General features: G+C 37.2%; 1 protein-coding gene across 1 annotated transcript in view; it reads left to right on the top strand.

The window, feature by feature from the left end:
- Positions 1-21,819, top strand: part of LOC139974730 (sodium/potassium-transporting ATPase subunit beta-1-like) — a 30,368-nt gene that overhangs the window by 3,601 nt on the left and 4,948 nt on the right. Inside the window, exons 2-5 of the mRNA XM_071982104.1 lie at positions 13,644-13,772; positions 19,487-19,600; positions 20,173-20,342; positions 21,504-21,578. Coding sequence (XP_071838205.1) covers positions 13,644-13,772; positions 19,487-19,600; positions 20,173-20,342; positions 21,504-21,578 — 488 coding nt within the window. The remainder of the gene's footprint in view (positions 1-13,643; positions 13,773-19,486; positions 19,601-20,172; positions 20,343-21,503; positions 21,579-21,819) is intronic.

The raw sequence follows: 21,819 nt of genomic DNA, 5'->3' as shown, positions 1-21,819 counted from the left end.
AGATGAAGGATTTGTGGACATTATTAAATTGTCACTTATTGTTCTTATTATATATTGCCATTGCAAACATACTTTAGAATTTGACAATTTTGCTTAAAACTAGGACGAAACTGATAGTACATTATTAAACGTTGACGGGTAATTGTACTAGTGCAGCTAGCCAATCACAGTCATGACTCATTTTGTCTCTACAGGTAACAATATGTTGATGTAGAAAAAGCAGGGTAGCAGAGCTCTTCTCAAGGTCTACTGTACATATGTACTGTGCATTATGAGTGTGCTCCCTGCAGTCACTGCAAAGTCAATTCTGTTACTAAGTATGTTTAGTTGGTGATGGTTGCCATGCATATTTGATACGAAAAAAATGGCCAAGGTATGTTCAAAACGAGTACAGTATGGCTGCAGGTACTGAACTCCCAAAGTTTTAGATGTCTTCCCAAGCCTAAATTCATTCATTCATTCATTAAGAGCTTTGTTTCATCGCCAAAGTACATTAGATATACTATAAGATATCAGTGTGCAAGGAAATAGGACTTAAAATGCCAAGAGGACTGGCTGAACAAGTAAAATATATGCCTTGAGAGAAAAAAAATTGAAAGAAAATGAATCTGAAGAAACTTTACACTAACAACAATTGCATAGGCAACATCCCACCTCTCCCAACAAACAGGAACATATAATCATGTTATAATCATTAAAATGTAGTATTTTATAGATCTGCATCATGCGTCCTGAATGATAGTTAAGTTAAATTCCCCATGGTGTTGAAACTGAGAACATTTGTCGTAGCTTTCAAGGTAAGATATGACCACTCCACAGCATTTACTCATATCCCAATTAGGCTTAGAGAATCTTAAGAGTAACTTAAGTTCCCGCATCTGTACAGTAGACCTGTACTGTAGACTGTACATGATGGGTGTGAATGATCTACAGTAGCTTTCTTCATCTTCTCTTTCAACCTGATGTCTATAAGGTATTAGTGGTATGATTTACACTGCATATAGAAGTCATTGGGTCATAGTTCTCTTTATTAATCACCCCAGGGTTTTTTCTTTGTTTCATTAAGCAGCTCCCGTTCTCACTAAATACACACTTCCATGTTGTAAAATTTTGATAAGCATGCCTGTGGTGATGCTGTAAAAGCCTGAATGCTGCTGTTACAGGGATTTAATCCTTGAGATCAGTGTCCTTGCTGCTTAACCTCTACCCTCCCACAAATACTACTTCTTGCTGTCCCAACAATTTGTACCACACTGTGTGTGAGACCTTTGAACTCAGTTTATGACTGTAAAGAGATGCAATAAAATAATCAAAGTTTCCATCCTAAGCAGTTAAGCCAAGAGTAGTGGTGTGGCAATCACTCCTAACCCTTATGCAGAGTGGCCCTTTGGTCTTGTAGTGCTGAGGCTGTGGTATGGTATGCATTGTGTTCTTTTCATTGAGCTCAAGTATTTGCAAAGATAGAGATTAATGGTGGCATTGTTAGTTATACGGCTTTGTCAATAGTAGACAACTCTGGTCTGTTGATGCCCTATACAGGTTTACCCCATTAACATCACGATGAAGCATTGTTGCCACTAGTATAGACCATCAAGTGCCAGAGACAGGGCCAAACCATGCTGCTTTACACATGTACAGTATGATCCACCTGTATTACAATACAGATCTATGGCATTCATTCAGTACAACCTCTTACTGGCTCTGCCAACAGCAGTAAAATGTTGCACTGTTGATAAAGAATAATAAGAACTGATAGTCCTGACTTCCAGAAATGATAGAAAGGGGTTGGGGGAGGGGGGGGTGGGAGGAGAAAGGGTTCAGAGTGACAACTATACTGCCTTGGATAAAGACCTGTAAAGGAATAAATATAGTCCTGAAGCATAATTGGTATGAGTAGTGTAAGCTAGATATAAGTGGATGAATATCATAAAGTGATGTGCCTTTTAAGGGCATTTAGTCTTTCAAATTGAAAGAACCGAAAGTGCTCTGCATTTTTCGATTGCGTTTGACTCTAAACTCCCATGACGATCCATGGAGCATGAGGAATCTAGGAGTATGTTTAGTTTCATCATTTCTTAACCTTGTGAGTAATAATAAATGAACAGAAATTCTTTGGATGTTCCTTAAATTCAAGGACGAATTCAGGTTAATCCGTTTAGTTGAAGTACTGGGGTTCTGGGTCGCAGCAGCTGATGATATTGAAAATTTCTTTTCAATAGCAATATATGTGTATGATTATTGTTTAATATGTGGACAGTGTCTGTGACAACATTTTAATGTTTTGAATGGCGATAATTGTCTCTATGAACATGCATTTGGTGGAAAATGTATAGCTTTGATTGTATGAAGTCTATGTCGTTAAGTTGTGAGACTTGGTGACCAAATGCAAAGGGTACTCAACCAACCTTTACTTTTTATGCGATGTTTCTTCTCTTCGTTAGTTTTCTGTTCTCGACTTCCTGATCTGATGCTTAAATGCCAGAAAGTCCAGTGCAAGCAATAACAGCAACCCCCAAAATAAAATATTGAAAGTTTTTACTATGTCATGTGTACAGTAGGCAGTTGGGACTGCCATACCGGCACATTAATTGTAAAAGTCAAGGAATTATCACATGTTCAACCTTCTACGAGCAGCATACTTTATTGTCATCAAAGAACTTCCTTTCTAGTAGTGTTAAGTACTCTTAACAGAGTTGCCACTGAAACCAGTGCCATCATTAAGTGATGTTAAGAGGTTCCATATTTAGATTCAGCATTTATGAAACCCATCTCCTCTAGAGAAAAGTGGAACAGATGTGGCTCGATGTCATATTTAGACATGATCAAGTTATCTGTCTTTTTTGGTTTCGATGATCATCGTTACCATTGCATTCATGATGGTGTGTTTGTGCAGGTTTGTGACGCCCAGCTTGTAAGCACGATATCTGAAGAAGGTAAGGTCGGACAAATTTCATATTTGGTGTGAAGAAGTACCACATTGAGTAAAAGAAGCCTATTGTTTTTTGTGGAGGTCAAAGGTCATTTCAACAGGACAGCTGTCATATTTAGTATGTTGATGTATCGCATTTAGATCAAGAAGCCTGTTGTTGAGGTCAATGGTCATATCAGGACAGCCTGTGTCATGGTGAATTTATTATGTCACATCACCCTGCTTTTCACTGTATTACTAAGATCAAGTATGTTGTACACCCTTACTATACAATACGTCAGATTCATGATGAAAACTATTCATGTTACATCATCTAAACCACAATGCATTTCTGCATTCTGGCTTTGTTTTCCTTTTATTTGGGAGAAACATTCAATCTGCAAAATCTCCCAAAAGGATTTAAGTATCTCTGAGCTATATGGGGAGGCATATAGACCATGATTGATGATTGCATTTGTGTCTCCTTTAAAGGTTACTGTGATAATTTGGTCAAAAGATTGTACATGTTGCTTCAAGAGAACTTTTTGTAGGATTGCCTTCAATTGTTTAACAAGTATGACGAAGACCAATTATTGTTAGTAAGCCTGGTATGGGGTCTGGAAATATTACAACCATATGGGTAGGTCCCATTATGTTAAAAACAAAACTATCATATGCTGTTGTCTGGTTTTACTATTTAAGCAAGAGCCTATTCTAAACTTTTTGAGCAATTTGTGACCTTAATCTTTGACCTGCAAGTTTAATACCAATCTGTCATAGGTTGGCTTTTTCCATTTGGTATTTGGATTCTTCCTTCTCCAAGAGTTTTATGTGGTAACAGAGATTCTGGAGTAGTATTTATAGATATGACATCATACCTCATTTTTTTCAGGCTTTGATATACTGCATAATGATTTCAGATAAAGTTGTTGTCATATGTAAATATTTGGCATAGCTATTGACATTTATTTGATGTTGGGGAGACAGGTGGTGGTGGAGGCAATATAAGCAATTTGTTCAGCAGATTTAGTGTAACCTTTCACCAGTTCAGAGCGATTGTAACCTGGGAGCTTGCCACCAATGAACTACTTACTATACTGTCAGTTCACTTTCCCATTTAATCAAAAGGTATTCTTGCCATCACGATTTTGCTCAACCAATTTGCCCTGAAAAGTAGCACTGTATGTTGTACATATACATTGCTACTGGTGGGAGGTTGGAAAAATCCATAGATTTCCATAGCAACATCTAAAAGAAATAGAGTGAGATTGAAATAAACTCCTGGCAGCTGCTCTCAAGACCATTGCATTCGTACTATACTTTACAGTGTCTATATGAAGATGAAGAATCCAGAGGGAATCACAAAGTGCTGAAAATTTTTAGCGGTGCAATGGAAAAAGTAAAGTGTGCAAGATGGAGAGAGTTTGGTTTTGTAAGGCATCAGGGAGAACTGTTTAGAGAGAGAGATTATGTGTTGGGTGTAATGTATTAGTAGTGTTAATGTTTTAAATAGGAAGGTGCAAATATCAGAGCATGGGTACAAATTAAAAAATGGGTAAATGGGTAAAAATGTAAAAATTGTTTACATTTTGCCAAAGGTTGAGTATAAACGAAAACGGGTACCAAAATATGTTCCTCTACTGTATGTGGAAGGTTTGATTTAGGTATTTTATTTTACATCCATGAGAAAAATTGGATGTCCTGAGGTCTATTTGAGTGATCATGTTTCACCATTCAACATACAGTAATATGATCACAGTAGTTTGCATGGTAAGGGGTTCCATATAAAATGGCCACTGATGAGAGGTGCAGCCACCCCTGAACACAAAATGACAGCAGGGCACAGCCAATGGTTATATGGCACATTTGCCATCAACAATATTCAAAGCAGCTCATTGAGATCAATATAATCGATCGAGTTGGTCGTAGAATGATTGTCAATAGGGCAGTAACATTTACTGCTCAGTATTGAGGAGAATGAATCTTATAGTAACAACACAATTCAAAAATTGCTGAATAATTTTGATGCAAGGATATGTAGCAATGTGCCATTTGTAGTTAATTCTCTCTTGAATCTTGTGTAACACAGTTATAATGTTTTCTATCTAACCCGATCCTCAAAATTCAAGCTGTTTACTGGCTAAATGCCAGCAGATTTCACTGTCTGCCAGTGAATGAAAAAAGATACAAGACCTGTATTTTTCTGTCAGTGCAAGATTAATGTGGATCCTGTGCTAATTGAATGAAAAATCAGCTTAGAATTTGATTTTAGCCGGTAGGTTTTTCATGCACTGGCATTTTTGTGCAAGTGGCGAGGATCATTAACACTCTACTAACTGTAGGCCTGTTACCATTCATATGTTAAGTAATTAATGATATGTTTTTTAATTGCAGCAAATTTATTAATCCATTCCAGTGCAGTATATAAAATAATATAATAAAAGTTATCTCAGAACATTCAAGCCCAACAAACACTGAGTATATTCCTTTCATTATCTTAAAAGTGCCTCAACACATAAATCTGAGACAAAAACAGTGGAAATCAAGACCTTGCTTTGATATAGTAATTAAAATAAAGTCCATTTCATCTCCGACCATATCCAGGCAATTTGCCTAATGAAAGCAAGTTGACCATACCAACGTAACCTTTATATGACACCTTAGCTCTTTAATCAAGGTTTTATGACAGAGAGAAAGCTTCATCCTATTTCATTGAAATTCCACACTAGGTACTATTTTTCTCCTTGAGTAGCTCGGTTTGATAAGAAGACCTTTGAGGTGGTATCCAGTAGTAGGTGTCGATTATTTCTCAAGCCTGAGAATATTGCAGGCATCTGAACAGTCTTTGCACAACCGAGATTAAATTTTGTTATCGACTAGGCCTAGAGAAAGGTATCTATGGCATACTGTAAGTAAGATTGACCGTAATATCGTAGTAGGCTTCAGTCGGTATGGAACAGGTAAAGATACTTTGTTAGTCATTGTCGCATAGCAAAGGCGTGTCTTTAAGTGCATACTGTATGGTACTTCATTGATGTGCTTGTGAGTTCTTGTATTGTGCATCCGGTAGTGTGGGTACTTCTTTTTCTTTCTTTTTTTTTTCTCAAGTTATTTAAATTTTATAGTAGTTCCTTGTCATTCACACTCCATCTTTCACCTCTCACCCCACACAAATCATTTATTTGTCTGTTGTTTTTGGTGAATCTTTATCAGTAACATTTTTAGGATTAGATGACTTGAAGTTGATTAAGTACCACACTGGACTGGAGGGCTAGTCAAACTTTTTTCTTTAAATGTGACTCTTCACTGGCCAACGCAATACCAAGCATGTCTGTGTTGGATCTTATAAGTGGCAGTGAAAGCAATGGATTTCTCAAAATAAATGAGTGACTATGTTAAGTAGTAAAGATGAATGTTAGGATAAACAATTGGTCTGTGGTACAACAATACACAATACCCAGGCACACTTACATAGCCAAGCCTAATGTTATGGTCTTCTGAATACTCTACAAGTCTATGTTTATATACTAAAATGTTACAACCTTTAAATACACATGTACAGTGCTAGCTGTCATTGATAATTGTTATCATAATATATCATTGTACCATGTAATATTTTATGCAGCAATATTTTTGTGTATTTTTATGTGATATTGTTATGATACAATATTATTGTATGATACTACAATATGTGATCCTGGGTGTTGGCTATATGTAGCACAACAGTTCTTGATTATATAATTTGCAAATGTTCCCTATTACCAAGCCCAATGGAGAGAAATAGATTGGATCATGGATATTTTTCGTAGCTGTTCACAGTTGTCATGTTACACAGTAAGGTACAGTTTTAGGACTGTGTTTCCTTACTCTTTTAATCTGTCCTGATTTAATTACCAATTAATACAGCAGTAAATCACCTTGGCTTTGTGCACTTTGATTCCACAAATAAATCGAAGAGAAATAATGATTTTTCAAATTTACCTAGTAGTCTGCCCATGAACAAACCGATCAAATTTACATTAACTGCTGGAAAAAAAAAATAATTGGTACTACTATATGGAAGTGGTTGTGGTGTATTTGTATATATACAATACATGTAGATAATTAAATTGTGTTAAAATGTTGTGCTCCAAGCCTCCAAAAAAACACTTTAGCACTCAAGTGTACAGGAATAATTGCACAGTAGTTAGTATTCTGTGATATGTACAGTATGCTCTTTTGATTGGATGTCATACAGTACCCATACCCAAACTGATGCATACTGATTTGTACTGTACATATTGAAGTCTTAGAATTGCAGAATTTCTCATTGATTAGTTGAAGATGTTGTCAGTATTGATTTGACTGGATTTAATTTTTAAATAATTTTAGGAAAGTGTTAAGTGTAACACTAGATGTAGTAAAGGCCCTGGTATTCAAACTTTTTTTCGGCTTCATGGCCCAAGTGTTCACCTTCATCATCTTGGTGACCTTCCAGTAGGGTGATGTTGGGGGGGGGCCGGCAGAAGGGGTTCCATGGAGGAAAGTAAGCCCCCTTCCCATTCAGCAAATTTTAACCTCATTTTTTACTTTACTATTTTGTAGCAACACTCCAGAAACTTTTGTGTGACTCTTAGGAGGGGTCCCGACCTGAATTGCAATACCAGAGGTGTAAGGAAATGTTCTCTGTTCATGCATTCCATTTTAATGCCATCTTACATGGATAGTGACTTTGATTGTCAAGTTTGTTCCGTTATCTTGATTGAATTCTTGTTTTATGGCCAGATCAGTTACATGAGACCACATAGTGTCATAGACTGATATTATTTCACTAATGGATACCTGGGCTGATTGAAGAATGTTCCTCTGGTCTTATTGTGTGTCCTGTCAAATTGAGATTTTACTGTGTGTCACATACTGTACGTATATGTACAGTACATGTGCATCGGCTTTAATGGTCAGATTTCACTGCATGGTATAGCAGGAGTGAGACTCAATGGGTACAGCAGTATGTAACTTTAACTACAGGTATTTTCAGTTTAGCTATTGTAAGATAGTTTGAACCCCTAGCTCTCAAACAAATTGCGCAAATTCACTCACAGCAGCTGTGTTTTGGCAGTTTGCACCCTTGACATCTGTGGGATCACATTTGTAGGTCAGGTGTTATACATCTACACAATAGGTCTTTGTTAAAGTGGATGGTGTTAAGTTATTTGTGACTGATCCTGCAATCACTTGTTTATACATATTTACTGTATACACACATATATATATATATATTTATATAAAATTAAAATACTATCACTTTAAATTGTAATTTGCACCCTCAGTCTTAAGGTCAGTAGGTCCTTTGATAAGAATGTTCCATTGTTTGATTTTGTACTACTAAGGTCCTTCTAAAATACAATAGTATTACACATTGGATAGACACGCCTGATTTATTGCTATCCTTATGGTGGCTTGAAAGGGTTGAAATCTCTTATATTTCTTAGAACTTGTGACAGATTGATATATAAAATTCAGGAAATGATATTAAGTCAATACTGAATAATCGATGATCCAACGATTGTGCTAAACAGTACATAATTTAACCAAATTTGTGCCTACAGTAGAATTTTTTTTCTTTTGACTATGGAATGCAAACCGAATTAATATGTCCATTTTGCTATTAAAGATCCTTACTGTACCAGCCGACTTACAGCATCGATCAATACAGTTGGTTTCTGTCTCGAATTTAGAAGCCATTCATCTTCGTAATGTAGCTCTCTTTTAAAACTGCTCAATTATGTTTTTTTCTTTCTCTCTCATTCCCCGCTTCAAATTCGCAGTGTGCTTTTAGTCGCTAGCGGTGTAAGCCGACTGCTGCGTGTCGTAGTCCTATGGGCTCTGGCTTGTTACAGGCGATGATGACATTTAGATTCTGCGTTGTCGGGAGGTAGTGCGACGACGCTGCTAGCGTGCATGTGAGAGTAATTGATCGCTGCTGGTCTCAAGATGCAGTGCAGTTTGCTACTATATATCATGCATTGTCTGCGAGTGCATGGATAGACCTACTGTATGGTTCTAGGTGAACTCAAGATTGGACCCTGAGATGTGTATATAATACCTAGTGTCATTATTGTGACGGCACCCAGTTACTACTGTTGTACATGGTGATTTATAAGCTGTAAGAAATTTATAGTTCTGTGTTATTGCAAGGTGAATTCATGAACCTTGTGGATTTTATAGCTCTGTTTCTTTTAGGGAATAAGCAAAGCGATTCCTTTATTTAAGTTCAGCAGGGAGGACAGTTCAGCTGTAACCCTGAATGAATGATATAGTGTATGTATACATATTACCATAGCATGTTGAGTTCATCTAGGTAGATTGTCGATCTGTGTTCAACTGTCACTCTACCCTGTTGGAATATAACCGGTCAGGCTTTACCTTCCCGCTGAATATAATTTATCACTGAAACCATCCCTGGAATCTTGAAGTGTTTGTTTGGAATCTGCTGCCTCATGCTGGGAACCACAAGGTCCAATTGTTTCCACAGTTTTCCAAATAATTTACAATGTTGAGTTCTGAATACACAGGGACAGACGATATATATTATGACATGCATATATTATGCATGTATTATGAATATATTATGACATGTGACATGCATTTCGGGGAGGGGGGGAGGGAGAGACTTGAATTGATAGCAGAAAAGATGTAAGTTAGCCTCCATGGCACAGCCAATACTAGGCTAATAAATAGTGAACAATGAACATGGATTTACTGCTGTTCTGTTAACAAAGCCTCCTATAAATGGCAACTCAAATTTCTAAAGACCACATTGAACTGCAGCATATTCAATAGCAAGCGGGTAAGGAAGGAAAGGCATTGAACAGTGGGTTTTCCCCCATCTGTTGATTGCTGTAAAGTACCAATAAATAAATGTGTGAAATTAAGTGGGATTGATGCACCACAACTGTAAATACAAAAAGAAATATATAATATTAAGGAACTCTTTTTACTTGAGGAAAACTACATAATACAACTTCCATGATCATAATCAAATTGTAGATCAAGGCAGATGGCCCAACAAATTCTTCAAAGTTGAAAGTAGCAGATATACACATTTGCTCTCTTATAATTAGTAAGATTTTTGCATTGAATTCACATACTGTACACGATCTAATATAAACTGAATTCATTTCATCAGACCCATCTTTTATTAAACACACACACACACACAGTGTATATGTACCGTCAACTTTTAATATTTAAATTTTAGTAACTGATTTTTACTTTTATCTATCTTGTTTAATATTGACACTGTCCTTCAATAGGCACTGACTGGAAACTGTGATATTGAGAACCTGCATAAGCATATGCAGAGAGCGAGAAAAAACTCGGGTAGATTAGGAATTGAATACTACATGGTAAAGAAGATTTATTCTGATTCTCAAATACCTCTCTGTCTGTCATAGACACAGTAACCATGCACACTGTTTTATGCAAATGACTAAAATAGGATTGGTAGTATGACAAAGGATCTGATTGTTAGTATCAAGTAACTGTGAAACCATATTTCTAACATGTATCCTCAGCTTGGCTGTGTTCAGCCTGTGTATAGATACGTTTATATTACTATACACCATTGGCGCTTGGTTGGGTTTACACTTTCCATTGGCATGGTTGTAATTCAGGGAAGTCTTAGTTAGCATGTTGGAAGTGACAAAGCATGAACTTAATAGCAAGTTTCCTTTCGACGTGATGATGTGTGCATATATACATAAATAAATTATTCCTGTTTTGTAAACTTGTGACCTCAGTTGTATCAAATCAAAAATGGTTGGCAGTGTCCAGATGCCTCGTGTAAGAGTTGTGTTACTCCACATGGTTGGAAGAGAAGGCCTAATAGAGGTCAGGCCGGTGGTGATACTGTAGGCTCTTCAAATCAATTGGATTGGCTTTTTGTTCTGAGAGCAGGCACCGATAACATTGCTTGTGGGACAGATTTTTATGTACAGTAGTTCAGGCCTCTATTTATAAGCACATAAAATTATGATTAAATTTGATATCCAAACGATGTACAGTAGCTCTTCCTCTGTGTAGACACTTCACCCAGAACATGTGATCCTCTAAATTAGGAATACATACAACGTAGATGATTCCAAGGGCTCATCAACATTATGAATTCATTCACACTAGGAGATATTTTCTTTTTTTTTGACCAAACTCCTCCCACCCCTCTTTCTTTCTCCCTAACCCCAATCTTCTCCCTCCTTTCCACTTGTAGTATATGAGGACAAGTTCTCTCTGTTCAAAGGCTTCCGTGGTATTGACTGTATTTGATGTGATATAATGTGATATGTTAGAACACTATATAAATGTATATACTGTATGTATAGGCATGGAGCTATAGACCAGGTTTATAGCTCCATGGTATAGGCAAGGTCTTCCTGTATATATGAAGTGTACAACCTTCATAAGTAGGATACAGTTTGATTAGTACATCATTGTGTCTGTTCCTGTCTGTTCATTTCCCTTCCTGCTGTTGTGTTGTATCAAAGGATTAAAAGTGCACTTGAACAAAAAGAGCAAACTTTCATCCGTTAATTTTCTCAACGACATGCACTTTGAGTAATCCATTATCCTTGAACTATCTGAAATACGGGAGAAAACACCGTGACCGTTAAAGATGTGCGTAAGAGTTCCACAGTTTCCAATTAGCTTTACTGACATTGGTAAAAATGTGAAGGTTTATAATATCATCTGTGCCACTTTATGTCAGATTGCAACCTGTTAATTGCAAGTTTACTCATCTTAATGTGTTTCTACAGAGAGAACTTGTTGTATTCACCAATTACTTTAGAAATGGCTTTGAATTGTAAATTATCAAAAAACATAATCAAAAACAAGGTTACATATCAGTAAGATTCATGGAGTAGAGTGATTGCCTTGGCCGTCTGATGCTGCATTTTGTTGTCAAGTTAACATTAACAAAGTGTAGTGAACTTAAGATATGGGGGACTCAAATTTTCCCAGCAGCAGCAGCAGTAATTTCTGATGCTGTTTTCCTATGATTGTTCGATAAGATTCATTGAGTTCTGTCAAAATGTTGTTATGCTTTTATTTGATGCTGTGAATGCACTGGCTTAGCGAATGGCCATACCTGTCGTCAGCAAACAGGTGTTACTCATGAAAATGAAGCTTGTCTTCAAAGGTGATATCTACAGCACAGCAACTGAATTTAAAGCTTAAAAACGTGTTAGTAGTCTGGAAAATAATCCTTTGTTTGCTGTAATAAGAAAGGAAATACACAATTTTTAGAATAAAAAATTTAACAGGAAGCAGAAGGAAATGACAACCAAGGACATACTTAACTAATTTCATGGACTTTGTCAGAAAATCTTATGGTGGTTTGTCATGCTCAGGGTTTGTCTCTGTACAGAAGAATTCCAAGGGATTGGTCACCATCAAAAAGAAAACAAACCGAATTGTCGCAATAAACTAACCACGTTTTTAAAGGTGCTTTTTATCGGCGCCAATACTACTGTATTCTAGATTAGCCTAGTTCTTTTAATACCTAACTATAAAATAATGCACACAGCTTTAAGTTGTATCTAGTTGCATAGCATCATACATCTGTGGGTATTTCTAGACATAGACAACATCTTATTGCGTGATCAAACATCATTTGGGACGATGCGAAGGAAGTCCGCTCATCTGTGATGACGGAGGGAGAAAAAAAACTGCTCAGAGTGCTTGTCAAACTAACGGCAAAACAAAGTTATTCATATCAACATACATCATGGCCTTAATGGCCTCCCTGGTTTTAATATGCAATACATAGAGCATTGAAACTGTATGTGCTTGTGTCTTTTGTATTGATCCAATTACAGAACACTCAATGTACCTCGCCATACCGTAGTACTGTATGTGACTGTACGAGAGAGATGGAGTGTTACATATTAAAGGCTTTGTTTTGAGTTGGTTACACTAATAGCTTTTACTGCTATGTGATAGTGCTAACCAGGTTGCTAGGTGTTTGTAAACAAAGGTAAAACGTCTGGTGAAAAGAAGGATAAATTTGTAAGCAAGAAAGAACAAAGTCTTTTGCAATGGAGGTGGTGATATATTTGGCAATGTCTTAGTTGTGACTGTTGGTCGTATTGATTTGTCTTTTATTCATGAGTTCCAAGTTCACATCTTGTGCAGCTAGCTTCTATCAATGTTACAGATACACAAAAACGTCACTGTCATAAGCCTTTGTGTCTTCTAGGAGATTTCAGATCATCTTTTTAATCTTATTTTTATTTCATTTTCAGTAGCTTATCCAATTAGTTTTGGTCATAATTTAGTACACACTCCTCACTGAAACGATGTGCAATGTAGTTGAACATTAGCTTATACACAAATCCTGCATCATTTCAAATCATGGTAATAAGATGAAAATATTGAAAAGTGCTCTATCCTTGATAGTATGAAAGTTGGGATAAGTTTAGACAAGGCGGTTGAAGAATTTTTATTTTTGATTTATTTGAAAGGGAATCATTAATTTGCCCATTATAAACCTGTATTTGATGTAACAGTATGAAAGTGTCTCTTAGGCCGGTCAATTGCAAAATTAACTTGACCTGCCAGGTTTGGTAAAAATTGTTGTAAAATTTGGTAATATTTACTAATTACTTCAGCTTAAAACTAGATATAATAACATCTCTTTGAATTTTGCCTTTCCTTGACTGATGTTTTAAACGAATTGCTTTTTCAATTCTCCTTTCAGCGCAACTGTTGGGGTTCTACACGATATTTTACCTCTGTCTAGCTGCTTTCTGGGCTGCTATGCTGGCTGTGTTCTTACAGACCATAGATTCTTCAAGACCAACTTGGAACAGTTATGTCAGTACACCAGGTGAGCATTCAGGATGAAAGGCCAACTTCATATTTACATCACTCCTCTCTTACCAGTCTCTTATACATAAGCATATTTTACCCATAGCTTACAACAATTGGTGAAGTGTTTGCACTTCACACCCCTCCCCCCCCCCCCCATTCCCTCATCCTCCAACCCCTTTGACATCTTCAGGTCGAATCTTTGATATACCTTGATATGGGGATGCAGGTTATAAGCACTAGCTACAAAGGCTTTACCACTGATATAGTTTCAGCCACCCATTCAAGAATGAACTTTCCTCTGGTACACCTTGATTAGGGGATGTAGTTAATAAGCACCGGCCGCACAGGCGTTACCACTGGTATAGGAGTAGTGTATGCCACCCATTGTTACATTTCCTTTGTTGTACCTTGGTTAGGGGATGTAGTTTATGAGCACTAGCCACACAGGCTTTACCACTGGTATAGGAGTAGTGTATGCCACCCATTGTTACATTTCCTTTGATGTACCTTGGTTAGGGGATGTTTATGAGCACTAGCCACACAGGCTTTACCACTGGTATGTGGAGTTAGCCACCCCATTCAGGATTTAACTTTCCTTTTGATAAACCTTGATTAGATGATGAGATTGATAAGCACCTGCTACACAGGCTGTACTGGTCACTAATATGCAGTGCAGTGCAGTTTTTTTAGCCGACCATTCAAGATCTAGATCAAATATCCCATCCAAACTGCTAGATGCAAAATTGTCAATTCCAATACAATGCAATGATGTTTAGAAATTTTTTTTTTTACAGGAACTATAATATTTTGTAAGAGACGAAATTCACAGCCTCCAAAAGTGCTCAAAATTTAAGCACTGAAATGACTCCCTGTTAGTTATTTAGTTAGTTAGTTAGTTAGTGTGTGGTATACATGCCTTGATTAGGTGGTGAATCGGAATCTTACAAATTTGTACAAGCTTTGCATCTTGACCAACCTGGGGGCTTGTTTAAATACAAGCTGTTGTAAACTGTGCATGATGGACTTTAGCCTTGCATATAAAATAGAACACTAATGTTGACTGAAACCAAGTCAATATTAGATATATGTGGAAAGCCTGGCTGTGAGAAGTGGGACGAAAGACTTGAAGAGTTGATGAACTTTGAACAGATATAACTTGAAAAGGATTTGAAGGGACTGTTGTATTCAAAAGAGGGTTAAATGGAAGATTAGGCAATTATTCATAAATATTAATGACATTTCACATGATAAAACACAGTTACTTATCACCACCTCATTGTCATCCATCAATCTACCCCTGTCCTGGTTGAATGCGCACACATGGCATGCTTAGTTTCATTTAACCAATAAGAAAGAAAAGGAAAGAACCATTTGATGGTAGAAACAATTTGTGGAGGGAGCTGTTGGTGTGTTTCTAGATGTGTTAAATGTCATTTATTGAACATTGGAAATCACATAGTGGAAGATTAGAAATTTTAACCAGTGACTTGTGGAATTTGGAAACGAATGGTAAAAAGCTCCTCAGAGTAGGTAGTAGTGATCACCACAGTGTCGAGTGAAAATTGCAAGAAAGCATGGCAGTAAACCACTTTCTCCAAGCTCCTTAAATTTTGGTATATTTTGCAAATTATGAGAAATGGCATACATGTAGAAAATGCCTCATGAAATAATGTAGTTGTTTGGCACCTTAAGCGTAGTGATATTCTGACACAAAACATTTTTTTCTTCACTGGCGGCGTAAATGTTTTTACCAAAATAACAGATAATTGTGGATTTGATTTTCTGCACATAAGCTCTAACTTGTTTAAAAAGTTTTGTATATTGAAGTAATTTAGGGCTCTTATATTTAAGGTATACAAAGGGCATATATATGTATAAAAAGGGCATGACGGCAGGTTTTGCCGTCAGCTGGGTGTATTTTTCAGGGGCACCTCGGCTAACATCAAGGTCACAACAGGTTTTTGCCATCAGTGCCAGTCGGTTTTGTTCAATCCCTGCATGTTCTTGTGAATCTCTCTGCTTCTATCATCGGGCCAATCCATTAGGTAGACAGGTAGTTTAAAACTGATAACTCTGTTTATACAGACCACCTACAGTTTAGTTTTTTGGTGAGAGATGGTCTAGTGAGCACTGTTTGTTACATATATAGACTGTACCAATACAGAGAGTATTGTTACATAATGTTTACAGCATGAAAACTCTTCCATGCGTGAGACATCCTTGTGTCATACAATTATATACTGTGTAATGCACAGCAAATAATGAGTGCTGGGGGGAAAGGTTAAAAAACTTTCAAACTTGTGCTCTAGTGCATACAAGTACATGTGGACTGTACCATACAACGAGTATTGTTACATAACGTATGAACGTATAAAGTATGAAAACTCTTCCATGCGTGAAAAATCCTTGTGTCATGCAGTTAAATGCAGTGGACTGGAATACACACACAGCAAATAAAATGAACTGGAAAGGTTAAAACACTGACTAAATTTGGATGGAAGGTGTGTTATCTGAAGGCCATGCTCGTGCATTAATAGTTTTCTACCAAATGAGATTTTGTTAAATTTAACAGAGCTGCCGAATGTAAATTTAATAACTTGAGTGTATTGTGGTAGTAGCAATTTAGACGAGTTTAACACATAGAATATCACATGATAATAACCCTTGACCAAAATTTGATATGCAAGTTAGACTATCCCTAAATTACATATGCTATGAAAAAGTTTTGAAGCCCTGGCATTTTGTGAGACTGTATATTACATAACAGTTGTGCATCAAAGATTTTATCAGTGACAGCAATCTTTGTGAAAATGACCAACGAACATACAATCAACAGACACTCTGAAGATTGAGCAAAGATAATTTATAAACAGATACAATGCAACTGTGAACTGCAACGTGATGTATACTTCTGTAGAATTTACATCTAATTATTCCATATTTCATACTTCCATGGTATTCCTTTTGTTTTCTTATCTAATTATGTTCAAAGTGAACTTAAAGAAGTTGATTATTTTGAACTATGGGCCAATATCAGGATTGGCATATCGGCCAAAACTGATATGGCGACATCGCCACAACACTTTAACTGGCATACAGTACTTGACCATAGTGTTGAATTTGGATATAAAGCCCTGATACCATGGGTGGGCTTTTGACATTTCCTCATTCTAAGGTTTACTGTATGTAAGATTTCTCTATCCCTGGAATATGTATTTTCTTGCTGAGATTGTCTCTCTGTCTGACCATCCGCTTAGGACTGGCCATTGTTCATGATGACCAAAGCTTCTCCCACAAGGGGAATCTTTAATATTAGTTACATCCTTAACAGAATACATATCTGGAATAGCTTATGACAGCACAAACTCATCACAGATGAAGACGCATTGTCATCCATTGATAGTATGTATTTGTTATTGCCCAAATACCCACCAATTGTGTGGAGATAACAGTGGAAACCTGCTCCATGCATACAAAGTCTTATCTGCTGAACTGCTTCTTCTGCAAACAAATTTATCAGAACTACTCAGATATTACTTTGGTACTATAGCAGCATTAAGTTTACAGTGCTTTTGCGAGTCGTCTGCAAATACAGTAAAGGCTGTTAATTCCTAGCGTGGGTATAAATGCTCGCTCTTAGGTAATTGCTTACTAGGGCAAAAGTGATTGTTGTATGGGTTACTGTTGTAGTGTGTGCTGTATATACATTGATATGGTCTACACTACTACATTAGACTAGTTTGAATAGTCTCCCACCCATGCGGTTATATCATGCCCATTAATAAAGTGGTCTCATTTGAAAAGAAAGTGTAATCGATGTTCTTACCGCCCGACGAGACACACATTTTTTTTTTTAGCTCATTGTACATGAGTATGTGGTGTACCAGGAGAGTCTGCAAACTATGGAGCGCTCAAACTGGGTTGCGGTAAACTTTTGGCGCGTGGAGAACACTTTTCTGTCTGTCAGTCAGTCAGTCATGAATGAATGAAGAAATTGGTACTGTAGGTTACAGGATTTTCTCAGACATTGGAAAATTTATCTAGAATTTTTGAAGCTTGCTGAAGGAGAAATTGATGAAGCTTTTTTTTTTTGAACATCAAAGTCTGGTCCACGATAAATTTCCATACAATCTGAGCATGACACGGTGAAGGGTTGCAGGATGGATGGATGGGAGGTCTTGTGGATTGTGGCAGGGTTCGGTTTCTTCCGGAAGAAACCTATTTCTTCCGGGGACGTGGAAGAAACTGGAAGAAACCTGTTTCTTCCAGGTTTCTTCCAGTTTCTTCCGGAAGAAACTGGAAGAAACTGTAAAAATTGGCACATAGGCAGCACAGCCCACATACATGATAAAGAGACAAATAGCTTACCACCATCTGACTGAAATGCATGCCATTGAAACCATCAAAATATGATATTTTTGTTTTGATTATAATTTTGGTTTTTTTTTCTACACCAAAAGATGTTTGCTTATAAATCACAATATTGAAGGACTACTTATCATCTCGCGATCCCCCTATCAACCAGAATTGCATAATTGGCCATACTGTATGAATGATTAACCTGGATTGGCCCATGCACTGAATGAACACCAAGCAAATAGCCAAACAATATCTATTAGATTTAGGCAACAGTTTAAATTCTGCAACTCCCTAAATCACAACTTGTAGTTAATAGGAGGACTTGTCATTCCAACAGCAAAAGAACAAACATTCACAATTAAACACAGCTGCCATGAGCCAGCCCTCATTTCACACTACAACTTCCAGTCGAATCTGTAACTGTAACCCTCATGTCTTGAGTTCAATCTCCACAAAATATGGTCATAGTGGTCAATGTATTCGTAGTAATGAGTGTGCATTGTAGTAGGCCTACACTAGTTTCCAGGGAACACTTGTCCCTCCGCCCAGAAACTAGTTTTTAACTAAGAACTGGGCTATAATCAGGACCATTCTGGTCTGCAAAATATTGCTTGCCCATAGTTGTTCCCTTAATTGTCCGATGCTACAGTAGCCTAGTACTATATTGTGTACAGTATATGCTAGAGGCAGGTCATGTGCCCCAAACCTAGATATAGACTACCTAGATGACACTATAGTGCTTCTTGTCCATTTATTACATAGTTAGAAATCATTGCAGGTAGTTATGAAACTTTATCAACAGTTTTTCCCGAAAAAAATGAGTTTCTTCCATTTTGTCCGGAAGAAACTGGAAGAAACCTATTTCTTCCAAGTGGAAAAAACCGCGGTTTATTCCGCGGTTTTTTCCACTCCCGGAAGAAACCTGCGAACCCTGGATTGTGGCTCAGTCCTCATGGAAGATTCTGCGTCATGGGCCTTAAAGTTTGCGAATGGCGTCAGTGCAAGATTGTTGTTACCATGAACATGATACTGTCTTACACATGTATGCGGCATTCCACCCCCTGATTGATGTGCATTAAAGAGGCGTCTGTATTCAGTAGACATACATGAATCAAACATATTAGGCTTATTAATATTAATGTAGTATCATTTATGGATCGATGATGACAAAGTGACAATGTCAGCAGTAATGGTTTCTTTGAGGATTGTGCAGCCAACATTATAATCATCCCTGAGGTATATCCTTAATGTGTAATGACTTGTTAGCCACTTTAGCCAGGCTCAGAAGGTACTTTTATCAGGCTATATAAACGCATGCCAAACTGTCACTACTTTCAAACTTCCTTCTTTCTCTCTTTCTTTCTCCTACAGTCGCTGCATTTGCACCAGCTTTCAAATATGAACAGATCAAGTATACTTTGCCTTGGGATAAAGATTCCAAAGAAGCAAAGGCAATCACTGGCCCTTTACAGAAAATTTGGGACGGTAAGTATTAAAAAAAAAAATGAACAAAAAGAAGTGACCTTCACACATGTATTCCTAACAGCTTGTGACACAGCTAGAACCATGAAATGCAGTCCAATAATAGAACCTCATGCTCAATAATAATGGCATGCATCGTTCAAATGTGTTGTGGAAAGTTGGCAAAGTAATCCGGTAAAATTTGGCGACTATTCAAGTGCAAGAAAGATTTTTTTTTTTTTTTTTTTTTTCCTTTCCTGCTTGCATGATGATTATATTATGGAACTTTCAAGTGGATGATCAACGGCCTTTACTCTGTTTAATTCAGATGCGTTGCAAGGTTGAATAGCACAATTACAGGTTTAAGTTTTGAAGTTTGATCATTAATGCAATTGAAGTTTTTACTAAGTTGAAGAATACGAATGGTTGCTATTAAAGAAGGACTGTGTCTTGTAGATTCTTTTCTCCTGCCTTGTAGCTTCATTTTTGACCAAAAACCAAAAATAGTTTACTTTTTTTTTTCATAGTTGTCATTGAAATTTGAACAGAGTAAGAGTTTAAATCTTACTCTGGTTTTCCTTTCTTCATACCTACAGATTTGGACCCAGAAAAGCAGACTGACCTCCAGTCTTGTCCAGACACACCAAATGAGGGGGATAAGCAGCGCTTCTGTAAATACGATCGAACACAACTTGGGGAGAACTGCAAGCCTCCACACTTTGGCTACGATAAAGGGATGCCCTGTATATATGTCAATTTGAATAAGGTAACATACCCCACAAAGTACTCAGTGCTATCTATCAGCAAAACATGTGATTTGTGTAGTTTAGTCATCGTCTTAATGTAGATTTGTTCTTCAGCATTCATCAAGTTATTGACTCCATCCATTGGTGCAATCCAGAGGGGATGAGTAGTTGTTGTTGCTTGTAGATTTATGCTTTAACCAAGCAGTTTTGGGAGTGTTGGCAATTGTGTTGTGAAGTTTCAATTCAGAGTTGGTAATAAAATGATCCAAGAGCGTGTAAAACCAGTAGTGGTCAGTCTTCTGACAAATGCTGATATTGATAGTTCCAAGACTCTGAATATTCAAATGTAGTATTCCTCATGCTAATTGAATACAGAGCTTGTAAAAACACGCGTTTTCCTTCGGAATGGTAAATTCGGAAGAAAGAAAGGGTGCACGGTGACCTGTGGGAGAGGTCACCGGCGGCGCAGTACTAAAATTATACCAGTGGCGTCTAGGTAGACTAGGAAATGTGCGTTAGTGTTGTAGGAGACAGGTAAGTATCGTCGTTCGTAAATACCCAAACCAGTGAGTTATAGGGTATTTAAATAATAATAATAAAGGCGTATAAGCACAACTACTACAGAAAACTGTGTGCACTGCTTTGCTGGAAAACAACTAAATAAATGTCAAGGTAACGATACAAAAGTTAAACCTGGTCGAGATTGTGGCTGAAATCAGAACCATTAACAAATAGGTAGTGTTTTAATTGCCTCTTAAAAGTAGCAGTATTTTGGATTTCTTTAAGGCTGTCAGGAAGCTTATTCCCCAATTTAGGTCCAGCCTTGGCAAACGAGCGATACCCATACAAGGATTTAAATCGAGGCTCTATCAATAATGTATTTCTGCTACGGTCAGAGGTTACCAATATATCATGGATATATTTAGGACCCAGTCATCTAACAGACTTAAACACAATCAAAATTATATTAAAGTACACCCTCTCCTTGATTTTAAGCCAATGAAGATCATGGAATGTAGTATTCCTCATGCTAATTGAATATTCAAATGTAGTATTCCACATGCTAATTGAATATTCAAATGCAGTATTCCTCATGCTAATTGAATATTCAAATGTAGTATTGCTCTGAATGCTAATTTTTGATGCACATATTTGAACTGCTTTCTTTTCCTATCATTCAGGTTTGGGGGTGGATACCGGAACCATATTCTGGGGAGGAAAATGCTACTCACATCGCATTTGAGTGCGGGGGTGAGGTAAGTGGAAGGGTCATAAATGTTGCACAGACCACAGCCTAAGATTTGGCTTCCAAGTGATGAATCTTTTTGACCAAGTTTGGAGAGTATGCAAGTCTACATAATGGATTGTACCACCGTATGTACACAGTGTCCCAGCTGTACACAGTAATAACGGTGTTCACACTATACACGGTGTTCACACTTTACACCGTATTCACGGTGTATAAGGTAAACACGGTGTTCACACTATACACGGTGT

This window comes from Apostichopus japonicus, chromosome 10 (genome assembly GCF_037975245.1).
Source record: "Apostichopus japonicus isolate 1M-3 chromosome 10, ASM3797524v1, whole genome shotgun sequence".
In the NCBI taxonomy this organism is placed as follows: Eukaryota; Metazoa; Echinodermata; class Holothuroidea; order Aspidochirotida; family Stichopodidae; genus Apostichopus; species Apostichopus japonicus.
Note: the sequence above shows the minus strand (reverse complement) of the source record. Positions and strands in the feature narration are given on the sequence as shown.